Here is a 24,950-nt window from a genome sequence, read left to right as displayed (position 1 = left end):
TTAACAAGGCAAGAGGCAAAAAGAGTGCAGTATTCCAGCTTCTTGGCAAAGGTGAGTGATAGCAGGAGAGAAACCGCAGCAGAGGTCAGAAGCTTGGGGCACCCTGCTAAAAGACGGGATGCTAGATTAGCTACAAGTTGCATTTCAGGACATCGTTTACGACCATCCTGTGGCTCTCCTAACTTTCTTGATCCCCTGAGGATTCTCATACCTTTGAAGCTCACTGTAGATCGGCAATACAGATGTATGGCAGAGAAATGAAAATGCCATAATTGGTATAGCATATGCACTCTGAAAACATAAAACAAATGTAAATATACTGGAAAGACTATATATTTTCTTCACTTAGGGCCCCTTTTACTAAGCGGTAAAAGGGGCCCAACACAGGCTTACCGCTCGCTAAACAGGACGTACCGCCGGGCTACCACTGCAACCCGGCGGTACTTCCCACCCCTAGTGTGCCGTCATATCCGGTGATACAAAAATACATTTATTTTTGTAGCACCGGGGAGTACCTGGCGGTAACTGGGCAGTGCCCGCGCTGCCTGGTTACCACCGGGTTAGTGTGGAGCACTTACCGCCACCTCAATGGATGCCAGTAAGGGTTCCCCCTTCCCCCCCCCCCCCCCCCACCCCCAAAATGGCCACACGGCAAGTGCTTTACTTGCCACAAGTCCATTTCCTGCAGGAAAGAAAGACTTCCCTTTTACCAGCTGCAGTAAAAGGGGGCCTTGACGCGCATGAAATACATGTGCCAATGCCAGCGCAGGCCCCCTTTTGCCACAGCTTGGTAAATGAGGCCCTTAGTCATTGCTAGATTTTGTGCATTTACTAAATTTCTCTTCTTGCTTTTGTGCCTATAATCGATATATATATCTTCTCACATATACAATATGTACACATATATACTTATTCTCTCCTTCTCTCAGTGGGATGTTCTCATTTCCGTTTGCTGTTCTAATAAGGCAGTACTTGGGCAGAAGTCCTTCCTTTTAGTCAACCTTGACACAAAAAACAATACCCATTGCCAACAATTTACATCCTAAGATTCCCATTAATAATAGAACATGCCTTCTGCCCAAGGTGAAACTGAATCTGCCCCAAGACCCATTATTCTTTTGGGTATTGCTCCTTTATAAAAAGTACATAAGATCAGAGAAAGCATCAAAGGGAAGCCCACTGAAGGCTTCCAGCATCTGCCAAAAAGGACAGCGTTCTTTAACAAAGAAAGCAATGAAGGATTCCAGATGCAGACTAGAATGAATGAAACACATTGACGGACAACTATTTGTTACTATAGTAAAAACATTCAGATATCTATCAACATCTTTAGGTTTCAGAGAATCACATACTGTATAGTGAAGGTCAAAAACCTCCTGAAGCGCAACATACAGCTCTGGAAGCTTTTCACTTCCTCTAAGTACAAGGAGGTAAAATTGGGAGAAATGTCGGGAAAGAGTGTCACGAAGAGGGTGGTGGACCCCAGAGGGGGGTCATGAAGACAAGAATAGAGATGGAATTCAGAACTCAAACAATGTGTGGGATAAACCCAGAGGCCTTCAAATGGCAAGAGGATGGAACCCAAGCATTAGGAACTTCAGCTCAAAACATCCGTGAAATGAATTCTTACACTTCTCAGAAGGCATAATACTCCTGGAGGAATTCAGCACGGAATTTGTGAAAATTCTACATTATTTTTAGAGTTATTACACAGAATTTTTCCATCAAAAGGGCCTGAAATTCCCTCCTGCCTTTTCTCTCCTCAGGCTCCAGCTTTCCCAGTTCCATTTATCACTCCAACTGTAGTTCTCCCTCCAACTCCCAGCATGACCCCTAATTCTGTCTCCAAAGACTTCTCCCACATACAATACCCCTCCTCTCAATTCCTCTGTCCCCCAGGCACACAGCCTCACCTCTCATTCTCTCTCTCCAGGGCACACTCTCAGCTTGCTCTGCCCCCTCCACACAGAACGCTCACCTTGTTCTGCTTGCCCCCTCTATGGCACACTCATCTTGCTACGTCCTAGGGTTACCATATTTGCTGCGACAAGAGGACACAAAAAATAAAATGCCACCCTGCCCCCAGCCCACTCTCAGCCCCACTGCACCCTGCCACAGTCACCTTGACCCCCCCCCCCCCCAAAAAAAAACAAAAAAAAAAACAGATTCTATAAGCAGTGAAATACTGGTAAAATTAACAGAAATGCATTTTCTTCTGTACTCTGCTAAACACAAAATTAGAAAATATGTACATTTCCAAAATATGCAAACATCTATGAGCGGCATGTCCCCATTTTCTTTCCCTCCCATCCACGAACAGTATGTTACCCTCTCCTCGCCATTCCCTTCTATCTATATACTGCATTTCCCCCTTTTCCCTTCCCCCCCGTCCCTTCCCTTCCATCCCTTAAATGTTCCACTTTCCTCCCTTCTATGAACAACTCATCTTCCTCTTCTCTCCCTCCGATCCATGTGCAGCATATCAACCCCCTCCCTTTTCCGGGCCTACCTTACAGCCCTGGTAGTGTAGGGGCCTCTTTATGGCAAGAAAAACCTCCACTCTTTCCTGCTCACTGCTGCTGCTTCATGAAAATGGCTGCCAAGACGTCAAGCTGTGGCCTTGCATGACTTCCGTGGAATAGGAATGCACTGGCGTCTCTAATGTTTAGCGCGAGCTAAAAACGTGAGCACGCCTTAGTAAAAGGGGGCCTTAGTGGGCAGACCAGATGGAACATTTCAATCTCTTATTATATTACTATTGAGTCCGTTTACTCAACTGTGCTAGCTGCTCATCATGAGAATGCTTGTGTCTTAATTCCTACATTACAACAGCCAATATGGAAAATACCATTTTGGACAGAGAATGGTGGAGACTACATTATACTTCTGTTTGAAACAGAAGTATAGTTAACTGCATTACACTATCTGCAGTGCAGTCAACATGCAGTAGTGACTTTCTCTGTGTTAACGGCACCACAACCCTCCCAAAAATGTTGGGAATGCCTCTGAGTGTTAATGTGCAGGTTTTGCAGTTATTTTGGCTATTACCATGTAGTGCCTGCAAAACCTCAACATCCTCCTATATAATAAAACGCACCTCCAACATTCTGAAGCTGACTGCATGGCTGAGGCATTCCTGCTCTCTGTATCCATCTCCTGAATTGACATCATGTACTTCCGGGTTCGTCACAAGCAGAAGAAGTGACCAACCACACGAGGTTTCTTGGCTTCAGAATGTTGGAGGTGAATTCTATTAAATAGGATTGGTCAGTTCCTTGAAGCACAGCCAGAGCTCAGCGTCCTGCACAGTAACGCTCAGGCACCAGAGAGGGGGGGGGGGGGGGCATCTCTGTCACACACACACACTCTCTCTCTCACAGTCAATGTCTTTCTCTCTCTCACTCTCGCACACTCTATGTCTCACACTGTATCACATTCACTCTCTATGTGTCACACAGTCACTCACACACTCTCTTGGTCTCATACACTCAGTCTCACAGAGAGTCTGTGTCTCACACACACTCTCTCTCGCACACACTGTATCTGTGTGAAACACACTCTCTCTCTCTCACACTGTGTCTCACATACGCACTTGCACACACTCTCATTCTCACACACACACTCGCACCCAGACTCACTCTCTCTCTCACACATTCACTCTCTCTCTCACTCACACACAGTCACTCTCACATACACTCTCTCAAACAAACACACTCCGAGGAAAACCTTGCTAGCGCCCGTTTCATTTGTGTCAGAAACGGGTCTTTTTTACTAGTAGCTTAATAAATAGTGGCCCTAAATGTTTATGGTGCCATAGACCCAGTACCATTAAGATTATGTTACAGGACTGAGCAAAAATTATATTTAGACATACTGGGGTCTATTAATTAACCTGCAATGTGCAGTCAACACATTATTAGTGGACAGGCCCTGCAGCTGCTAACAGGGGCAACAGAAAATAATGAGCGTTAACACGTCACATAGTACTAACAGACCACAGTGAAGAGAACAGGGACTATTTCCACAGATGCACCATTTTTCCCCCTTCCCCTGCAATCTCGGGTAAAGAAAAGATGCTACATAATTAGAAATTGAATTCAACTGATCCCTGGTCAATTTTCAAACTAATCAACTGTAGATATATACTGAAACAAACATAAGGGAACAAGCCCTCGACTTCACAAACTGTAATTTTTAAGAATTTTCAGTAAGGGAAGGACGGAAAGATGTGGAGTACAATATAATGTCTGTAAAATTATATATTAATATGCAGACCTCTTTAGATAATCTGAAAAACTTCGGTTTGCAATCATCAGTGGAATTTGAGACCTGCAACAAAGAAATTAAAAAAAAAAATAGACATTTGAATATTCGCTTCTACAAACCAGAACTACAAAATTTCACTGAGCTGGACCAAAGGGAAATGGCAATTTTCTAACTATCAAATTTAGGACAAAAGTCTTCAGGTGCTGTCCTGTCACAGACTTTGAATTATGTTTGAAAAGCAAAGTGTGGGCACAGTTTCTCACTGAAATCTGCTGGGGGTAAGGAGTATGATTCTTGTGCTGGTAGATCTCTCATGGAAAAAGTTTGCATTGTCTTGAAAATACAATCTCAATGCATTATTTTCCTCACCTAAATGTGGATAAAAGCAGGTGCACCATAGAATAGTGTGCGAAGGGAAGGTAATTTTTAGGCAGCCAATTTACATGTGCAAATCATTCACCTGCATATGTTGCTGTGTCCGATGAGAAAAGCTAATAAACTCTGACCACACAAATAAAGCACAACAGTTAAAAAGAGTTACTTTAGAGCCTGCTCTTCCTTCTCTGAATCTAGACATCTGAAAGAAATGGTATGCAGTTCACCTGTAAATACTGAAGAGAGTGGTCTGGTGGAAGCGGGCAAGGAACAGACCATTTCTTTACGACAACCTGTAAAGAAAAACATTTTGTCAGTTCATAACTAAAAACAACCCACCCACACATCTCTCTTTCTTTAAGATAAGAGTAAATTACAAAGTGCTAATAAGGCTGATGCATGATGGTACAATATTGTAACAGAGGGAGTGGTGTAGAAGTTGGCTTGTCAAGACCCAACTTAGCCTGCAATACAGACTGATGTAGGAACAAATGTACAGAATGCGATTCTCATGCCAATGATGTGCAACTACTGCTACCCACTGAATCGGATCTACCTACAGCTTTGAGTAAAGCAACCGGTGGTCTAACAGCAACTCAGGAATGGGCAAAAAACAGCAAACTCTGCCTGAACCCAAGCAAAACTGATTCTTTGGATACCTAATACCGGACTTCAAAGTACCTTTTGAGAAGTATGAACTCCTCCTAAAAATCACAGGTCAGGAATTTTGGGATACTCTCACTCTGATCCTCCAAATTCAAACAACCTTTAAAAACAGTCTCTATCACCTGAAGAAGCTACAAAATCTCTCTCTACATATTGAAAAAACGAGTTTGACCACAGTGGTCCATGCCATCATAGCATCACAACTGGACTACTGCAATGCCCTGTACACTGGTCAAACCAAAAGAGTTTGCACCAGCTTCAACTAATTCACAATACTGCATCACATCCCACTCTTCCTGCAAAAACTACACTGGCTACCAGTACCTTACGGGGCTAAATTTAAAACTCTATATCTGATTTTGAAGGTCCTCACAAAAAAAAAAATGGGCCAGAGTACTTAAAGAATAAGTTAACCCTCCGAGGTCCTCTCAAGGAGCATCACTATCTGTACCCTCATCAAAAGAAATTGTATGATGCGTTAATTGCCTGCGAGCTTTCTCAGGAGTAACCCTCACACTCTGGAACTTACTCTCTCAGAGCAGCTACGTCTAATTCGAGGCTACCTCTATTTCAAAAAGCAGATGAAAGCCTGATTCTTCTCCCAAGCCTTTAATACACGTGGTGCCGACTATCCACTCACTCTGCACCAGGAATAGCTTTCTGCACACTCTCTGGTCGATATTCAAAATGACTTAACCAGCCAGAAACGGCCACTGACTGGTTAAGAACATAACAGTAGCCATACCGGGTCAGACCAATGATCCATCTAGCCCAGTATCCGTTTTTCTAAACTGTGGCCAAGCCAAGTCACAAGTACCTGGCAGAAACCCAAATCGCTTGTTTGGGGCAATCTGCTAATTTTCAGCAGTACTTAAGTGGTTCTTACCGCTGAAAAATTAGCAGTTAACGCCCAAGTGAAAACTGGCTATTTTAGGGGTGTTCTGGAAGCGGAATTGGCACTTGGCTGGATAAGTGCCAATATTCAACACTTAACCGGTCAGGGTAAGCGCCTAAAAGGGACTGCATAAAACACAGACCTATCTTTATGCGGCAACTCATGGCCATTTAAGTTCTGAATATCAACTCAGGTGGCCATGTATTAGCTGGCGCTGCATAAACCGGATAGTCAATGCCAAAGCTGAGACCTGGCTCAGGAAATATTGCTGTATGGCGTTTCTCTCCCTGCTCCAACTGTGCATACAGTTTCACAGATGAGTGCTTTATATGCATGAAATTTAAAACTAGATTCCATCTAGATTCTGCGATTCCTGAAGCAGGCGTTTCTTGCTGAAAGACAGATCTGTGTCGAGTCCAATTGTTCGTTGCTACAATTATTTTCCTTTTGGTGGATATTTGCATCCATTATTGGTTTTTGTGTGGACTTCTAACAAACAGATTTGACACAATCTCGGACCCTCAAGGTGCCTGGTCGGCCCCTTTGTTTTTGGCTAATAATAGTAACCACATTTCTTGTATTTAAATAAACACACACATATTATACACACACGCACACACATATATAAACTGCTTGCCAAGAATAAGCATGCAGACGTCACTAGGTATTCAGATATTTACAAAAATGAACTCTGCTCTCTTCTGACAGCAATACAGAAATGTTATGTTTCATCTGTGACCGTGGAAAGAGCAGACGTGGGAAAAATTCACATGGGGAACGTCTGCAAATTACATAGATACATTTCATTACATGCAAAGTGAAGCACAGAAAATATGCTAAAGAAACATGAGCCCAATTTGCAGCCTAAGTTATGCACCACTGTTCTCTGTAAAACTTACCACAAGAGTAAAGCACACCATAAAGAAAAATGACAAACTACTTGTGTAGCCAAGAAAGCCTGTAAAATAACAGTAAAAAGACAACATGTTGATTGCATGGCAAGGTGATCTTAATACAAGGCAAAAGCTGCACATTTTGGCTATGTTTTCTATTAGTGTGTATGGTATGCGGAGCTTAAGGCTCTCAGAATAACCACATTCCAGCTGCCTGTCACACATCATTTATGTGAGTTTGTAGTGTAGAATTAGAACTGGCTTACCGCTAATGGCATGCTGGAAGTAAATACTGCCCTTTCAACTTCTTCTGTAAAGATCTGATTTTAGTCTAGCAGACTCCATACTATAGCAGCCTAAAGAAGCAGGATAACAACTCAAAGGAAGCAAGCAAAAGGATTTAGAATAATAATGAGCCTTCCCACCCTCCTTTGGGGGAAAATAGATTTTAAAGGCACTCATGCATAATAAAAGAACAGGGCCCTCCAGATTACCTACCTATTTTGGGAAGCAAGGAGAGAGGGAAAACAATGTAGACAGACGCAAGAATTAATAGCAATCTTCCATCTAGATACCAGGACCTGTTGGAAAAGATACACAGTTCAAGAACAAAAGTTAAAATATCAACATGTGCTTTTGCTGAATAAAACACCAGAGAACAAGAATCTTTGGCAATGTCAGATCATCAGGTTGATGTGCTGAAGGCCTCTGCAAGTAAATCGAAAATCAGTGAATGACTAATATTGGAATGAGAAAACCATAGATTCTGGATAAAGATGATTTCTTGTGCCCCAGTCACCCTCCTTTGCCCCGTGGGAAGCTTTCATGAAGCCAGGAATGACAATGGATGCCAAGAGGAGAGAAAATAATTTGGCAGACAGTTTTGCATCAAGATCGGAAATGAGGTCAGATGCTCTTAAGGCTTTGCCAGGAGGTGGAATCAGGCACAGGAAGAAAACGGAGCATGCTCCACATAGGATCTGGCTCTGTGGGTGCTTGAGAATCCCCAATATTGAGAAAATCATTGTACGTGTCCAGGGAAAGGTTATTTCCATTGGGCTTAGCACCCCCAATAATTTTGAAAAGTTGGCTCCTACCACGCCAAGATGTCACCATGAACTAAGGGAACATGCTTTTGCTCCTAACCACTACTCAATTCCCCTATCCTTGTTCCTTCTCACCCAGTACTTTCCTCGCTCTTAATTGTCTTGTCTGTCTGTATTTTTAGATTGTTTCGAGCAGGGACTGTCTCATTGTGTCAGGCGTTCAGCGCTGCGTGCGTCTGGTAGCGCTATACAAATGTTAATAATAATAATAATAACATGCTATGAAGTCTTTTCTTAATATAATAACCATTATTTTTTTAAAATCAGAAATGGCACCACTTCTGCATTCTGCAAAAAGAGACTTTTTTGTTCTTGAGACCACATTTCTCCTAGGAGGAGCTCACGCTGATAATGCTATATACTACTACTACTACTACTATTTAGCATTTCTATAGCGCTACAAGGCATACGCAGCGCGTAATGATGTGAAACCAAGCAGAAAAACAAGGAGATAAAATACAATACTGCATTTACCAACTCAGATGACCTCAAAATAGACTCTATTTAACCATCTGAGTTCTTCCAGTGGTTATACTACATACAGACTATCATAGAAAAACAGGAGAAAATATAGATCACTTGAAAGGCCTCACCTTGTGCTTAGTTCTGGAGGTTGTACCTTTGTTAGAACATCAAAAAGATGGGGATACTGCCATTTAATAGCCTCTCTCTGAACTGAATATGCAAGACAAATGTTTCATAGATACTTGATACTTTGACCCACTAGCTGTAGTGCTGCAAGAACACAGGTAGGGGGACTTCAATGATATTTTGAACACAGGTACAAGGCAGAAACCACTGGGAATTGCTCTTGCCCCCCCCCCCCCCCCCAACTAGCCACTACCGAAGACACCCTATCAGTGCTAGAGGAGATTGAGCAGGCAGAAAAGGTTTGAAGAAGAGGAGCAGAGGGCTGGAAGGGGGTAAGGGAGAGATTACAACATATGCTGGCCCTTTTATGAAGGTCAAACGTAGTTGCATTATTTATTTTGCATAGTAATGAGCTGCTTTGCATATATTTACATATATGACATCCCACTTGCAGTGCAATAATGTGCATTAAGAGCATGATTTTGCCATTAAAGGGGTAATTCTATAAAGGTCACCTAAGTTAGGCACTAAAATACTGGGGGTTAACTGCAAATTCTATATTGGCAATGACGTGTAATTGCTGATCTAGAATACTAGCATAAGTCTGAATTTTAGCATCGATCTGTGAGCATTTGTGCCACATGAAAAGCTGGTGTAAATGCTCGTGCGTAACTGACAGTGTTCTAGAACCTTAGGGTTCTTTTACCAAATTGCGGTAAAAAAAAAAAAAGGGCCCTGCGGTAGCCATTTTCCAGTGTGCCAGGGTCCTTTTTACCGCAGAGGATAAAAAGCCCCTAAAAATAAAATGGCCATGTGATAAGATTACTCCTACCGTGTGACCATACGATGGAGAGCACTTACGTTAAGGGCTCCAGCGGTAACCGGGCAGTATCCGGCGCTGCCCGATTACCGCCACGCTAGAAATTATGAAGACTTTTTTGTAGCAACGGAAATGATGCGCACTTGAGGTGGAACTACTGTCAGCGGCTACGTTGGGCCAGCAGAAGTTCTGGGTTGCCACATGGCAACCCTTTCGTAAAAGGGCTCCTCAATGCTGGGCACACCTCAAACCTGCCCATGCCCCTCCCACTAGCAGCTGCTCGTTACAGAAATTATGAGCTACGGTTGTAGAATTACAGCTAAGGGCAGATAAGTGCGTACCTGCAAATTAGTGCCAATTAGTACCTAATTTAACAATCGAGTTATAAACATAACTGCCATTAATTCTATAACCTGCACATGCTAATTTACATGCTAAACACAAAAATGTGTGTGCAAGATTAAAGAATTAGCGGATGAATGTGTATGACTGGCAAAATAACATGCCTTACACCCTTAACACAGGTTTGTTGCCATGCTCCCAAAAGTGAGTTTTAGCCAGATGAGGGGTAGTTACTAAGCTGAAATAAAATATCTCATATTACCACAGCAAAATTTACTACCCAATCATTTTCCTGCAGTACCTCAGGACTGAAGATCAGCGACTCACGTGGTAAATATAAACTTACATTGCTGAGCTGGGAACAAAGTGTTTCTGGTCACAGCAAAGATAGTGGCCCCAAATCTTTTAAAGGGACCAGATTGTGAAAAAAAGAATATCCCTCCCACACCAAATCACCTCATAACTCCTACAATCTCTTCCTGGCCGCCAATAAATCACCCCAGTTTTTGCTGTCAGCCAATAATCCCCAGTGATCCCCACCCTTCCATCCAAGAAGTACGGGGGGGGGGGGGGGGGGGGGGGGGAATGGGAGTGATCGCTGAATGCTCCAGTCCCAACCTCACTTGAGGTCACAATGAGGGGCATAATCGAACGGCGCCGGCCAAATAGATGGCCGGCCATCTATTTTGGCGGCGCCGCAAAGAGTTGTCCGGAACTGTATTATTGAAAAAGATGGCTGGCCATCTTTTGTTTTGATAATAGGGCTGGGACCGGCTAAATGCCATAGATCGCCGGGTTTGAGATGGTCGACTTTCTTTTTCAGAGATAATGGAAACTGGAACCGGCCATCTCAAATCCGGCCAAATCCAAGGCATTTGGCTGTGGGAGGGGCCAGCATTCGTAGTGCACTGGTACTTCTGGATATTTAGATCTTGCTGATCAGTTATGTTATGACTTACTTGTTCTGGAGTGCTGTATTTTGTGATACTGTTTTGAGAAATGTTCAATAAAGACTTCATACAAATTAAAACACAGTCCCTGCTGTGCATTTTCCCTTGATGGCCGTCCCTGACGTGCACTTCCCTTAATGGCCGTCTTTCTCCCCGAACGGGAAAATCAAAACTGTTTTTGCTCACAGCTTTTTTTAGTAGTAACAGTAGGATTTGAACCGGCCACCTCTGCATTTCAAGACCAGTGATGTAACCACTTGGCCACAGCTCCACTTACTTGGATGTCCTTCCCTTTTGATTATGCCCCTCCAGGTCTCTCTCAGCCACTCACAGACAGCTAAACGCGTTGTGATTGGCTGAGAGAGACCTGAAGGGGTATAATCAAAAGGGAGGGACATCCAACTAAGTGGAGCTGTGGCCAGTCTTGTAATGCAGAGGTGGCCGGTTCAAATCCTACTGTTACTACTAAAAAAAAGCTATGAGCAAAAACAGTTTTGATTTCCCCATTCGGGGAGACAGACGGCCATCAAGAGAACGGCGGCCATTAAGGGACGTGCACGTCAGGGACGGCCATCAAGGGAAAATGCACGGCAGGGACTGTGTTTTAATTTGTATGAAGTCTTTATTGAACATTTCTCAAAACAGTATCACAAAATACAGCACTACAGAACAAGTCATAACATAACTGATCAGCAAGATCCTTTTATTTTTTTATGAGCTGGTCGACTGGATTCCCCTCCTAGGGAAGGAAATTTGCGTGCAAATGGGCAGCTCATTTGCATGCGATTTCCTTCATGCATGCCCTTCCCTTACCGATTTGCTAAGGGATCGGTAAGGGAAGGACTCTTCCGTGCAGTTTAATGCACCTGGCTTTAAATCTGCTCCAGGGACCTGCATACTGGTGTCATGCTGGCTGGCATAGAGGCTGGCAAAAAAAATGTTTTGAAGTTTTTTTTTTTGGGTGGGAGGGGTTTGGTGACCACTGGGGGAGTATGGGGAGGTCATCCCCGATTCCTTCCGGTGGTCATCTGGTCAATTTGGGCACCTTTTTGAGACTTGGTCGTGAAAATTAATAGACCAAGTAAAACCGGCCAAATGCGCGTCATCGCTGGTTTTCTTTTTTCCATTATCAGCTGAAACCGGCCATCTCGTAAGCACGCCCATGTCCCACCTTCGCTACCCTGCCAACACACCCGCTTGAAGTTTGGCCGCCTCCGCGACGGAATGCCAGCGAGTGTGTCCAAAAATCGGCTTTCAATTATACCGATTTGGCCAGTTTTAGGAGATGGCCGGCCATCTCCCGATTTGTATCAGAAGATCGCCGGTGATCTCTTTTGAAAATAAGCCTGAATGGCACCACTCAATCTTGCAGTACTACCACAAAGGGTCAGATTACCAACTAAGGGCTAGAAACAGCACAGTTATGCTGGGTTTAAATAGAGCAAACTCATCTAGGCCTAAGACTGGCCCGACGGAGAGGATAACTTCCAAAGCTAGTCATAGATATTAAGCTATTCCAAACGAAAAGCTATTGCCCACAACTTGACTCATTTCTGCATATCCAACGAAGCAACCAGAATTCTTTGCTATGAATACGTAAAATATATAGAACCTTTTCAAAAATACTCATGAATCAGAAATTTGAAAAATGCAAACAGCCTTACATATCACATGCAAGTTGAAAAGTGCACACATGCGAAACACCACCTTTCTCGTCCCCTCCCCCCTACACACTTCCTATAGTGATATCTAATATATCAGAATACCATGTATACTGTACCATAGTACATAATAATCTGCACCCTGTTGAAACAAAGCAATAACGGTTTGAGAAGCTACCCAGACTTCCCTGTTCTGGACTTTTCTTCTATGCACACAGCCCAGACTGACTAGGCTGGGAGGAGAAGAACCAGTTGTCTCATGATCTTCCATATCTATGAAAGACACTCTTTGGGCAGTGTGTGTAGTTAGGTGTCCAAGTATCCGGCTGGAGCAGTTAACAGTAACAGGAAGATTATAAGTGTGTGTCGGGGGCGGGGGAGGGGGCGGGAACCTGAGTGAGTGACAATGGATGGAAAGATTGAAAGTGCATGGGAATGAGCAGTGCTGGGAACTGGGGGCGAGAAGGGGTTACTTCAAAATACTGGAGTTAGGGGTTTGAGCTCTAGGGACATAATCCCCCCTTCTTCTATTTGTACCTCCTTCCCTCATTCAACAAATGGGACTCAGGATGTATTCATCTTCTCCACTTGTCCCAGTGCTTACTTCTCAGCCAGCCTTTGGCTTGTGTGGCAGGGGGATGGGAGGGTGGGAAGCGTTTGGTTGCTCACCATCTCATCCCTCACCCAACCCCTGGATTTTTCAGCAAATGGGGCCTGAGCTCCCTGGCTGCCGTGCTTCCCACATTTTGCCCCCAATAGTTTAGCTGATTGAATAGCTGGGGAGGAGATGAGCATCAACTGTCAATTCTTCCCTTCCTTGTTGGGATCAGAAACGTATCAGTCAGCATCTTCTCTCTGCATCCAAAACTCTTATTTGTGCCTGTCGAAAGATGGGCGTCCTTCTCTTTTGAAAATAAGCCTGACAGTAACCTATAGAGCTCTGTAAGTCTAAGTGCTTTGAAAATGAGCCCCTTGGAATCTTAGCTTGATAAAGAGATTCTAACACAGGTCTTAAGAGGTTTTATTCTGTCTCTGACTTGCGATACTCGTCAAGAAGCAGTGTAGCAGTTACATCCTAAATACTCAGAAAAACACATCTATCTGTAAAAACACATTCAAAACAGAATGCCCTCACAATTTGACTATGTAATTTTAATCCCAAAGGAGAAGAATTCCTCAGGTAAGAAGGGACAAGAGTAAAACTCCTTAATCTTAATGGAATGATTTTGGCAAGCAAACATGCTCTCTGCTTGTTTTAACTTATAGCAGGTTTATTTCTAAATCGCTGCAGCTTCTTTCCAAATGGAATGGGACAAGAACACCATATGTTGCAGATTAGATCCGCTCACTGCTCATACTGTGAAGTTCCTATGCAAGAGAACTTCATGGCATCAATCCTTTTCCCAAGACAATCATTAAGTGCTAGGAAAGTTCACAAACTAACTCCCTCCCTTTTACAAAGCTGCGCTAGCGGCAACTACAAGGTAAAGTTATTATAAAAAAAACAAAAGGAAAGATTTTGTGAAAAAAGTGTATACATACACACACACACACACAAAATATATAACACACATGTACATAAAATATTGATTTAATACCCATTTCCACAAATATGCTCACAAATAAATATGATGTGCCAAACCCCCCCCCCCCCAAAAAAAAACAAATTAAGATAGCACTGGCAAAAACAGGGGTCATTTTACATCTAGAAACTGCAGTAAATAAAGTTCTACGCTCTAACATCAGGGATCAGTTTTCAAATGGTTCAGGTGCTTTACTTTGGGCACCTTACTATGGTCCACCCCCATAGCGCAACACTTCTGGCACTACAAAATATTTTAATACCGCCAGGGTAGCGCAGGAGCCCTTACCACTACATCAAAGGGTGATGGTAAGTGCTCCTCCTCAAATGGCTGCATGGCAAGTGCTTCACTTGCCACGTGGCCATTTCTTCAAGAAAAAAAAAAGGGGGCCTCCTTTTACTGCAGCTTGGTAAAAGGACCCCCCGTCACAAAATGCCTAGCCACCCACCTAAGGTTAACCCCACAGCCACTTAGAGGGTCTATCCCCAGCACAGCTCAGGTCCACCTGCACTTGCTGCTTGCGCTCTATACTAGCACCGTCCTCCCACTGACTGGGTCACAACCGCCTTTGGGCAAGTCTCCCACACTCAAATTATCCCCAGTAATTTCTAGGGTACTGGAGGCCACACTCCCAGTGGTCTCACAGTTCCCAGAAAGCACTCACAGACCCAACACACAAACCACCAGGATTCTTTATCAGTTCAGACAGGCAAAGGCAACAAACTAAATTGTTTATTGTCTTAAAAATTGAACAGTGAACAAAAAGAAGTGCAATCAGCAAATAGTAGCAGGTAAAATTAAATATAGACTATCTAAACATTTGTTTACTTTCTAAAAGTACCTGGGAAGATCAGGACATATAATTGTTCACTGAGCCTCAGCAAAGAGATTCTGCTCTTTTCTTCTTGGCTAAGACTGGAGAAAAAGCCAGTAAAATCCAAATGAAAAATGAGCTCCTGAGCCAATCAGAGCCCAGAACAACAATCTTTGAAAGTATGCTGCAGACTGCCTTTTCAAAAGGCTTAAACAAAGAAAAACAGCCTTGGCTCTGCAGCAGCTTCAAAACAAACATGCACCACATGCTGGCCAAACTAGAGAAATACACTTCAGGAAATACCAAATTCATTTTACAGGCTTAAAACACACTGTTCTCTCACATTTACTGCAACTTGGTAAAAGGACCCCTAAATACCTAAATTTAGTAGCCCAGAACATGAGTGCCTGTAGATGTGGAGTTAGAGCAGGGAAACAAATACAGGCACCCAGCAGTGATTTTCAGCTCCACACAGAACACTAAGGGATCTTTTTACTACCGAGTACTAATGAATTTAGTGTGCGTAAAATGCTGAACTGTCTATTGTATACCTATGGTCTGCAAGGCATAACACACACTAACTCATTAATGCATGCTAAATCTGTTAACACACATTAGCTAAAGGACCCCTTAGCTTTCTAAATCTAGGCAAAAATTATGTATCTCGTTTGGAAGAATTTTCAAACAGAAAATTTTGAAACGTGAGTTTGGCTAAAATCTTGATAAATTTAGCTGCATAAAAATATAGGAACTACACAGTTTTTCAAGAGAGACCTTCAAGAGGGCATTTTTCAAAAACATTTACTCAGAGAGAATGGCCTGACTGAATTCTGAAAGTGCATGTGACTTCCACAGCATGCATGACTTCAGGTACATGAAAAGGTTCCTTGATCACATGCAGGCAAATGGCATGTGTATGTGGGATTTCTTAAAGCACATAATACTGTTTTTTTGCTCCACCTTGACCATCCTCACAAACAGCAGATTCAAAGTAAGTGGATGGCTTTAATGCATGAACTAGACATCTGTTTACCTTTAAAAGGGAAACAGAGGATGGGAACCTGAGTGACCTACAGGGCCTGAAATGCATGCACTCTATATATGGCGCCTTAAATTGTGCATGCTAATTTGGCAGCATGGTCAAAATGAATGCACAATTAACAAGCCAATCAGCACTGATAATTGGTACTTAACCAATTAGTGGAACTAATTGGCTTTAATTAGAATTAACAAGCACAACTTTCTAAGCATATTCTATAACGCAGTGCACGTAAATTCTAATGCGAACAGTTGAAAAGGGGGCATGGCCATGGGTGGATCGTGGGCATTTCAATTACAGAACACACCCAATCTGCACCTAACTTAGGCACAGGTATTTAGGACTGGTTTTAGATGGCCTAAGTGGGTGTGCCTAAATTTTAGTCACAAGAACGGCGTGTGAATGTGTTCTATAAGCTACGCCTAACTGATTTTTTTTTTTTTTTACAGTGCCATATTCAGAATTCCCCCCAATGTTTTCATATCTTGGAAGACACAGCATAGTAACTTTCAATCAATCAGACTCCTAGCTCTTAATGAATATAGTCATAAGAAATAATAATTTTTCATGCATAAATTCAAATGTTTTTTTTGTGCATTACTACTTATGGCTTGCTATTGGGTGGTTACAATAGTGAGTAACAGGAGCTAAAAATTAAACCGATTCCAGAGGCCGGTATTGTATGATTTTAAGTCAACCACAGCTATATTATTATTATTAACATTTGTATAGCGCTACCAGACGCACGCAGCGCTGAACACCTGACAGAGAGAAAGTCCCTGCTCAATAGAGCTTACAATCTAAAAATAATACAGACAGACAAGACAATTAAGGGCGAGGGAAGTACGGGGTGAGAAGGAACAAGGGGAGGCAATTGAGTAGTAGCTAGGAGCTATATGACTTTGGAATTAAATCTTTATTTATTAGGATTTATTTACCGCCTTTTTGAAGGAATTCACTCAAGGTGGTGTACAGCAAAAATAAGTCAGACATAAGAAATAGACAATTACAGCAGTAATTCAAACAACAATACAAAGTATGGCATTGTATGCTACATTACAATGTCAACACAGTACATAATAAAACATTTTAACAGACAGCATAGGATGCAAGCAAAGATGGAACATATAGACAGTTAAGAGAGTTAACGTGTGTACATGTGTATTACTTCTTCCATTAAAGGCCTGGTTGAAGAGCCAAGCTTTGTTACTGAACTTTCCTCTGCAAGCAGAGTCAACTAACGAAACCTTTTAAACATGACTAATGCATTCAGTTTCTGTAGATAGACAGTTATTTGATAAAGCCTGCAGTGTCTGATCTCTGACTTAGAAATCATGTGGAGCAATCCACAATATCCTCCTGCTCATCTTTAGTCCAGCTCAGCAACTTATCCTTAGGTTCTTCCTCCTTTACATAAGAAACACCAAGGTGGCAGTTTTATTTTTATTTACCGCCTTTATGAAGAGATTCACCCAAGGCGGTGTACAGTAGGTACCGTTTAACTTAAAATTTATAATTTTGTTGTTAAGAGCATAACAATAGTAAAATAACCAAGAATAAACATAAATACAATAAGGTAAACTTGAAAACAGTACACTGAAACCTAATAATAGAACTACCATGAACCAGAATCAAAAATGCTACAGAAGCCTTGTTAGTCTTTTTTTTCCCTCTCTGTCATTTGAAGTGTCTTAGGAAGATGGCAAACGAAACCAAAGATAAAACTGGTTGCTAGGGCCCAGCAGTGGCATAGCTACCTCAGATTTGGCCCTGGATCCCTCCCCCGGCGTCGCCAACCCTCCCCCGTCGAGTACCTGTGCTGGCGGGGGTCCCCAATCCCCGCCAGCAGAAGTTCTGTGTCTTCAGCCCGTCTCTGGGCCAGCGCGTTGCTGCAGCCTGCAGCAGCTGATCTGATTCTGCAAGCGGGAAGTTGATTCTCTTTGCGTGGTATGAATCATCCTGATGTCCTGCACACATCAGGACGATTCATACCACGCAAAGAGAATCGGCTTCCCGCTTGCAGAATCAGATCAGCTGCTGCAGGCTGCAGCAACGCGCTGGCCCAGAGACGGGCTGAAGGTCTTCAAGAGAAGACACAGAACTTCGGCTGGCGGGGATTGGGGACCCCCGCCAGCACAGGTACTCGATGGCGACGGGGGAGGGTTGGCGACGCCGGGGGGGGGGGGGGGGTCAAAGACGGCGTCGGCGGGGGGGGGGGGGGGGGGGGGGGTTCAAAATGGTGGCCCCTGGGACCCAGCCTGGTCCCTGAACGGAAACAGCTCCCAACAAGGCAGCTCTAAACAAAGGCAGCCCCCTCCTCCCCCCTCCATATGCCTCCTCAGGCCTACCATACAACTGACTGCTGGAGGTGCCTAATCAGGGTAGGAGCAATCACAATTGCTTCTGCCTATGTAGTCTCCACTGTCAAAATGGCTGCTGCGCTCTTCAGTGTCAGTCTCATGAGATTGCTGCTGGAGGTTCCAGAAGCCATTTTGAGAATGCAGTCGGGTGGGTCAGGGAGGGAGCTACGGAAACACAGCTTCAGCTGAAAATGCACAAACATTTTCATCCGAAACAAGGCCAAATATAGATTTTGGGCTAATATTGTCACTGAAATCGAAATTCAGTCAGCCTCTAGATTCAATCTTTGTAACAAGGGATTAAAAATGCTAGATCCAAGCAAACAGAACACATGATGGAATAATCCTTACACAAAACAATATTCCTCTGCCATCCAGATCTGTTTAAGAATTATTTGTCTTACCCAGTGTGAGCATCGCTTAGGAACTCTGCAATGGCGGCAGGCAGCTCTGTTTTAATGATGAACAGATAACATGCCATTGCTGGAAAGAGAAATGGAACACATTTAGTAGTGCAATAAAAATCAATGAAAACCTGTCATTACTCCATAATGGAGTTTCCCCAATAAAAGCCACCGGTAAAGAGCATAAATTAGCTGTCTTACAACTGCCTGCTCTCGGTGTGGCTAAAAGTCCACAAGTCATGCCACAACATGCATACCTTCAACCACACCGAGAACACTATTCCTGAGGGCATTTAGGCAAGGTGGAGAAAAGTACATGCAACATATTGCATTTTAAAATCTACACACTTTTCTGAAACATTCTACCTATTAAGAAAGGTGCTCAGTTATGCCGAGTTCAGCTTTAGCTGCAAAATATTCAAATGTCAATTACCATATTTTTTACTTATATGCGGCAGTTGCGGGCAGTTACGTCAAGTAAAACGGTGTAAATGCTGATGCCCAAATTAGGCGCAGACCAGGTGTATTCTATAACAACGCACATAGAGTTTAGAAACGTCCACAACCCATCCATTCCATGGCCATGGTCACACCCCCTTTTCAGCTATGCACCTTAGAATTTATGCACATCACTTTACAGAATACACTTAGATAGTTGCACACGTAAATTTCAATTAATGCCAGTAATTGCTTATTAATTGGCAATTACTGGCACTGATTAACTTAACTAATTATCTTGCATGCGCAATCCAGACACAAACAGATTTGCATGCGCAACTTAAGTTATGCTGTATAGAATCCAGAGGATAGTGTGCATGGCAAATGTATTTTTACAAACTGCACCTACACCTCACTTGCCATATAGGTGAGCATACTATACCAGTGGATCTTTACTAAGACATACTAATTGCAAAAATTCGCACGTTTGTTTTTAAGGCCTTTTTTTAAATGTTTTCTGTAGTTTTCTTGTACTAATAATGCCTGCAAAATAAATAAAACCTAAAAAGAAAAGCCCTTAAAAACAAATACATCAATTTTTCTAAAGCATGCTAATTGCAAAAATTAACTGGTATAGTGCGCATTAGGGACCAAATTCTATTGATGACGTCAAAAAAGTAAATGCTAACCGCTATTCTATAAATGGTGCTCCAAATTTGGCACCATTTATAGAATTGCACCTTGCACCAGGAGCAGTCCTTAAATTAGGAGCGGATCAGGCGTATTCTGTAATGGTGAGCGTAAATTCTTAACCAACAAAATGAAAGTCCAAATCTCCCGTAGAGTAAAACGAAAACCACAAAAAGAGCGGAAGATGAACCAAAACAGACCAGAAAAGACCATAGGGAGTAAAAGCTTTTACTCCCTATGGTCTTTTCTGGTGTTTTGGTTCATCTTCCGCTCTTTTTGTGGTGAGCGTAAATTCTTGGCATGTCCATGACCTACCCATATCTTGCCCTCTTTTCAGATCTGCGCACTAGAATTTACACACACATCTTTATGCCTGTCAAGATGCACGTGTAAATTCTAATTGTTGCCAAGTGCACGAGACTGGGCGTCTAAATGGCAGATGATGTTTAATATGAGCAAGTGCAAAGTGATGCATGTGGGAAAGAGGAACCCGAATTATAGCTACGTCATGCAAGGTTCCACGTTAGGTGTCACGGACCAAGAAAGGGATCTAGGTGTCGTCGTTGATACGTTGAAACCTTCTGCTCAGTGTGTTATAATGCCTTTGTATTGCTCCATGGTGCGACCGCACCTCGAATATCGTGTTCAATTCTGGTCGCCGCATCTCAAAAAAGATATAGTGGAATTAGAAAAAGTGCAGAGAAGGGCAACGAAAATGACAAAAGGGGATGGGACGACTTCCCTATGAGGAAAGGCTAAAGCAGCTAGGGCTCTTCAGCTTGGAGAAAAGGCAGCTGAGGGGAGATATGATAGAGGTCTATAAAATAACGAGTGGAGTTGAACGGGTAGATGTGAAGCGTCTGTCACGCTTTCCAAAAATACTAGGAGACTAGGGGACATGCGATAAAGCTACAATGTAGTAAATTTAAAACGAATCGGAGAAAAGTTTTCTTCACAACGTGTAATTAAACTCTGGAATTCGTTGCCAGAGAATGTGCTAAAGGCGGTTAGCTTAGCGGAGTTTAAAAAAGGTTTGGACAGCTTCCTAAAGGAAAAGTCCATAGACCGTTATTAAATGGACTTGGGAAAAATCCACTATTTCTGGGATAAGCAGTATAAAATGTTTTGTACATTTTTGGGATCTTGCCGGGTATCTGTGACCTGGATTGGCCACTGTTGGAAACAGGATGCTGGGCTCGATAGACCTTTGGTCTTTCCCAGTATGGCAATACTTATGTACTTATGTTAACTAACGTTAGGCTTACTTGAAGTAATCAGTCATAGTCCGCTGTACACTATTGTGTCTGTGAGTTCCATAGACTATGTCTGGCAGGCGGTAAAAACTGTCATAGCACTGACATCCAGTGGCCTCCAGATAGGCCCACACGGTGTTGAGACTCTCCAGCGCTCTTGCAAAAGTGACAGGAGGTTGTTGAATTTCGTCAGCATATGCCTCGCTGCTCATTTCATCATCAGCCGTTGCCTGCGTGTAGGCACATAACTGGACATCAGTGCTGTTATCAGCTGTTTGTAGATCGTAATCAACAGCTACACAGTGATGAAACTCCTCTTCAGTAACACAGGCTGGGATGTCAACAGCCTGTTCATCTGACGCGTTTGCAACAGCTGCATCTGTTTCGTCCCTCTCCACATCCCTAAAAAAGCTTGCCCGCTTGTAGCAGTTCACAATGGTTGCCTGTGCAACATGATTCCAGGCTTCTTTTTGCATATGTAGGGAATCTAACAGTGATAGATTACGAGCCAGTTCAACAGCACATTTATCCTTGCCAGTCTGGTCATCCATAACGCTCACCAGATGACGTAGCACAAGAGCCCGATAATGTCGTTTGAAATTGGCTATTATGCCCTGATCCATAGGTTGGATCAGAGAGGTAGTGTTTGGTGGCAGGAAGACCACCTTGACATTAGACAGCCTGACATCATCACTGTGTGCAGCACAATTATCATAAAACAACAAAATCTGAAACTTTTGTGCCTGTATTCTAGTGTCTAACTTCTTTAGCCACTGCTTCCAAATTTCCCCAGTCATCCATGAATTTGCATTAGGCTCGTAAGACACAGGAAGTTGCTTAACATTCTTGAAGCAACGGGGCTGTTTACTCTTTCCAACGACGAGTGATTCCAACTTCTCACTCCCATCCATATTGCAGCAAAACAGGATCATCAGTCAGTCCTTCAACGTTTTACCTCCTGTAGTTTCGGCTTGTTTGAATGCAAGTGTTCCATCAGGAATCGCTCGCCAGTAGAGACCGTTTTAGTCAACATTGAAAATGTCACAAGGTGCAAACTCGTTCAAGATGGTAGGAAGAACTGAAACAACCCAATTTTCAGCACCAAATCATCAGCGTCTTGTTTTTCACCATGCTGCTTCTTGAATTTTATGTTGTTCCTCTCCTTTTATCATTCCAACCATCCAAACAGTGGCTTTGAATTCAGTTAGTTCAAGACTTTCAGCTAGCTGATTAGCTTTCTCCATAAGCAGTGGACCACTGACAGGAAACTGTCTGCTCCTGACTTGAGAAAACCACCGAAGAAGAGCATCTTCTACATCCTCAGCTTTTCCCACCAGTTTACATTTCTGGTGTGGATTTGTATTGTTTTGCCAGTCTTCCAGAAGCTGGTCTTTCTGCTTCAAGACATGTGAAATTTGACTGGGATTGACACCATATTCTTTAGCAATAGATGCTTGACGTTGGGGCTCATTTTCAAAGCACTTAGACTTACAAAGTTCCATAGGTTACTATGGAACTTTGTAAGCCTAAGTGCTTTGAAAATACACCTCTTTGTGTTCTAATTTTTTTTAAAGAACTTCTATTCATTCAGCCAGTGTTAAAGTCTTACAGTTGCGCACCGATGACCCCAATGTACACTCTAACATTCTTTCGCTTATTCTGCCTGTGGCAGTTAAAAGGGCGGTAAATTTGAAATCTCGTTGGTTGTCATGCGCCAATCGGCTACCATTTTCCGTGTACGCTCTTATGCGGAGTCTTTCCTGAAGAGGAGCGGTCTTAAACCACGCCTATAAGCGAATCTTGCACTTATCAGTGGTGCGCTGAACCAAAGTTTATCCCCATAGAAATTGATGGCGCCAAAAACGGGACCGAAGTACGGCATGCAGTTAAACAGAGCATGCGCTTATCCGACGTGCACTTAAATGGAGTGCACTGCAACTGCAAAAAATACCCACAGAAAGGCGGCATATCAAGACCCATTCCCTTTCCCCTTTCAGTTTGTGTACCAGGGCTTCTATTTGTCACATACAATAATGTTCCTGCAAAATAGAGCTTACGATCTAAGTAGGTACCCGGCTCACTTAAAAACCAATTAAACAAGGCAGTGAACTGGAAGAGCAGAAATGACATCTCTTTAGGAAAAGAGAATTGTATGAATGTTCAATGGTATACACCTACTGCAAGGTTAAGTGAAAAACAGTCAGCAGGTCACCAGAGGAGGAAATATTCATTTCTGTGCTGAAAAGCTCACATTTTTATCAAGTAAGATCACAGCTGTTTCTGGTTCTCTCAAGGCCCAGCTGCTGCTACAGTAACAGTGACCACAATTTCCAACAGCCAAACCTGTCTTAAGCAGTCCATTTAGTCTACTACAGAATTGGAGAAAAAGGTTAAAATAATGAAATCTAAAACAGATATGATCCACTGGATGTTTCGTGAAGGGACTGATGGGTGGGCCAGATTTCTGTTAGAGAGACCTGAGACAATCAAGTTGGATTGTGTCAAAAAGGCTCTGATTGTCTTCAAGATGGCTAGACCTACTGTACACTAAATGGATCCATGTCTAATTAAAAAAGTACTTGCAGAGAATTTAAGTGAAGCTATTGAAATATGAATATCATAGTGGTAATCCAGCCCTTACTGAAGGACACATGACAGATCCAATGCATCAACTGAACCAGCAGTTGCTAACCAGTTTCAAGATCTGCTAGTGGATGGGGATTTTTTTTTAAGATATTGTTTGGGCTGGCTTTGATTATATTTAATCAAATGTTTAAAATAAACTAGATGAACTAAAAAGGCTATATAGAGAAAACTATGAGGGAATCTAGAGGAACCTTGTTAATTTGTATAATACATAACCGCATTACTTAAAAAATTAAAATATATGGGAAAAATATATATTTTAAATATAATCAAACGTATGTTATTTTAATATAGCACATATAAACACACATATAGACATAAATTAATATCATTATTTATCTGTAATTTATATGGTTATCTGGTTTTCATTCACCTTTTTATCTTTACATGTATGTGCATGTGCATTTTTTATTATTTCACGTTCATTGTTTAAATTTATGCGTACATGTACATCTTGGATTATTTAATGACTTTTATTTATATATGATATCTTTTGTATTGCATTATTATTTTGTCAATTCATATACAGTATTCTTATAATCAGTCTTTTTATATGTCTCATCTTCATTATTATTATTTTTAAATAATATTAATTGTTTTTATTTCATGTATTATCAATATATTTTATATTTTTTGTTGTTCCTTTATCACACATAACATATATAAATGTACTTTTTATAGACTCCTGATGCAGGCCTGACGGCCGAAACACGACGTGTCGAGTCTTCAAATCTTTAATAAATTTTTATTTAAGTACGTCTTCCAGTGTCTGGTCTCCTTGGTCGTACTCCCACTTTTTGTACATTGTTGTTTTTACCATGGGGTGCTTGAGTTTTCCACCTTTTGGTGGATCTTCCCTTACTAGCCAGTCAGCCACCTTCTCAAGACAGTTTTGGATTGGTGTTAGATCTATGTTTATTGCCTTCACATAATGAACTAGGAGAAAGTCATCCGCATATGAATAAAAACTAATACCTGAAGATTGGATGAGCAAATAGTAATGAAAGCGGACTAACATACAAATTAAATAACATAGGAGACAAAACTGATCCTTGTGGTACCCCACACAAACTAAAATACGAGTTTGAGGTAGATTGGTTTTGAGTAACTTTAAACAAATGATTTGTAAGGTAGGAAGCAAACCAGTTATAAATTGTA

The 24,950-nt window shown here is 42.2% G+C and overlaps 1 protein-coding gene across 1 annotated transcript in view; it reads right to left on the bottom strand.

Annotated features, from left to right (window-relative positions):
• The window catches only part of SLC38A6 (solute carrier family 38 member 6), a 77,081-nt gene that overhangs the window by 18,081 nt on the left and 34,050 nt on the right, over positions 1-24,950 (bottom strand). Inside the window, exons 6-11 of the mRNA XM_030213966.1 lie at positions 18,766-18,844; positions 7,594-7,676; positions 7,102-7,160; positions 4,869-4,934; positions 4,276-4,329; positions 212-291 (exon numbers count right to left, since the gene is read on the bottom strand). Coding sequence (XP_030069826.1) covers positions 212-291; positions 4,276-4,329; positions 4,869-4,934; positions 7,102-7,160; positions 7,594-7,676; positions 18,766-18,844 — 421 coding nt within the window. The remainder of the gene's footprint in view (positions 1-211; positions 292-4,275; positions 4,330-4,868; positions 4,935-7,101; positions 7,161-7,593; positions 7,677-18,765; positions 18,845-24,950) is intronic.

Source organism: Microcaecilia unicolor, chromosome 9 (assembly GCF_901765095.1).
Source record: "Microcaecilia unicolor chromosome 9, aMicUni1.1, whole genome shotgun sequence".
In the NCBI taxonomy this organism is placed as follows: domain Eukaryota; kingdom Metazoa; phylum Chordata; class Amphibia; order Gymnophiona; family Siphonopidae; genus Microcaecilia; species Microcaecilia unicolor.
This window is presented reverse-complemented; position numbering and strand designations above follow the sequence as displayed.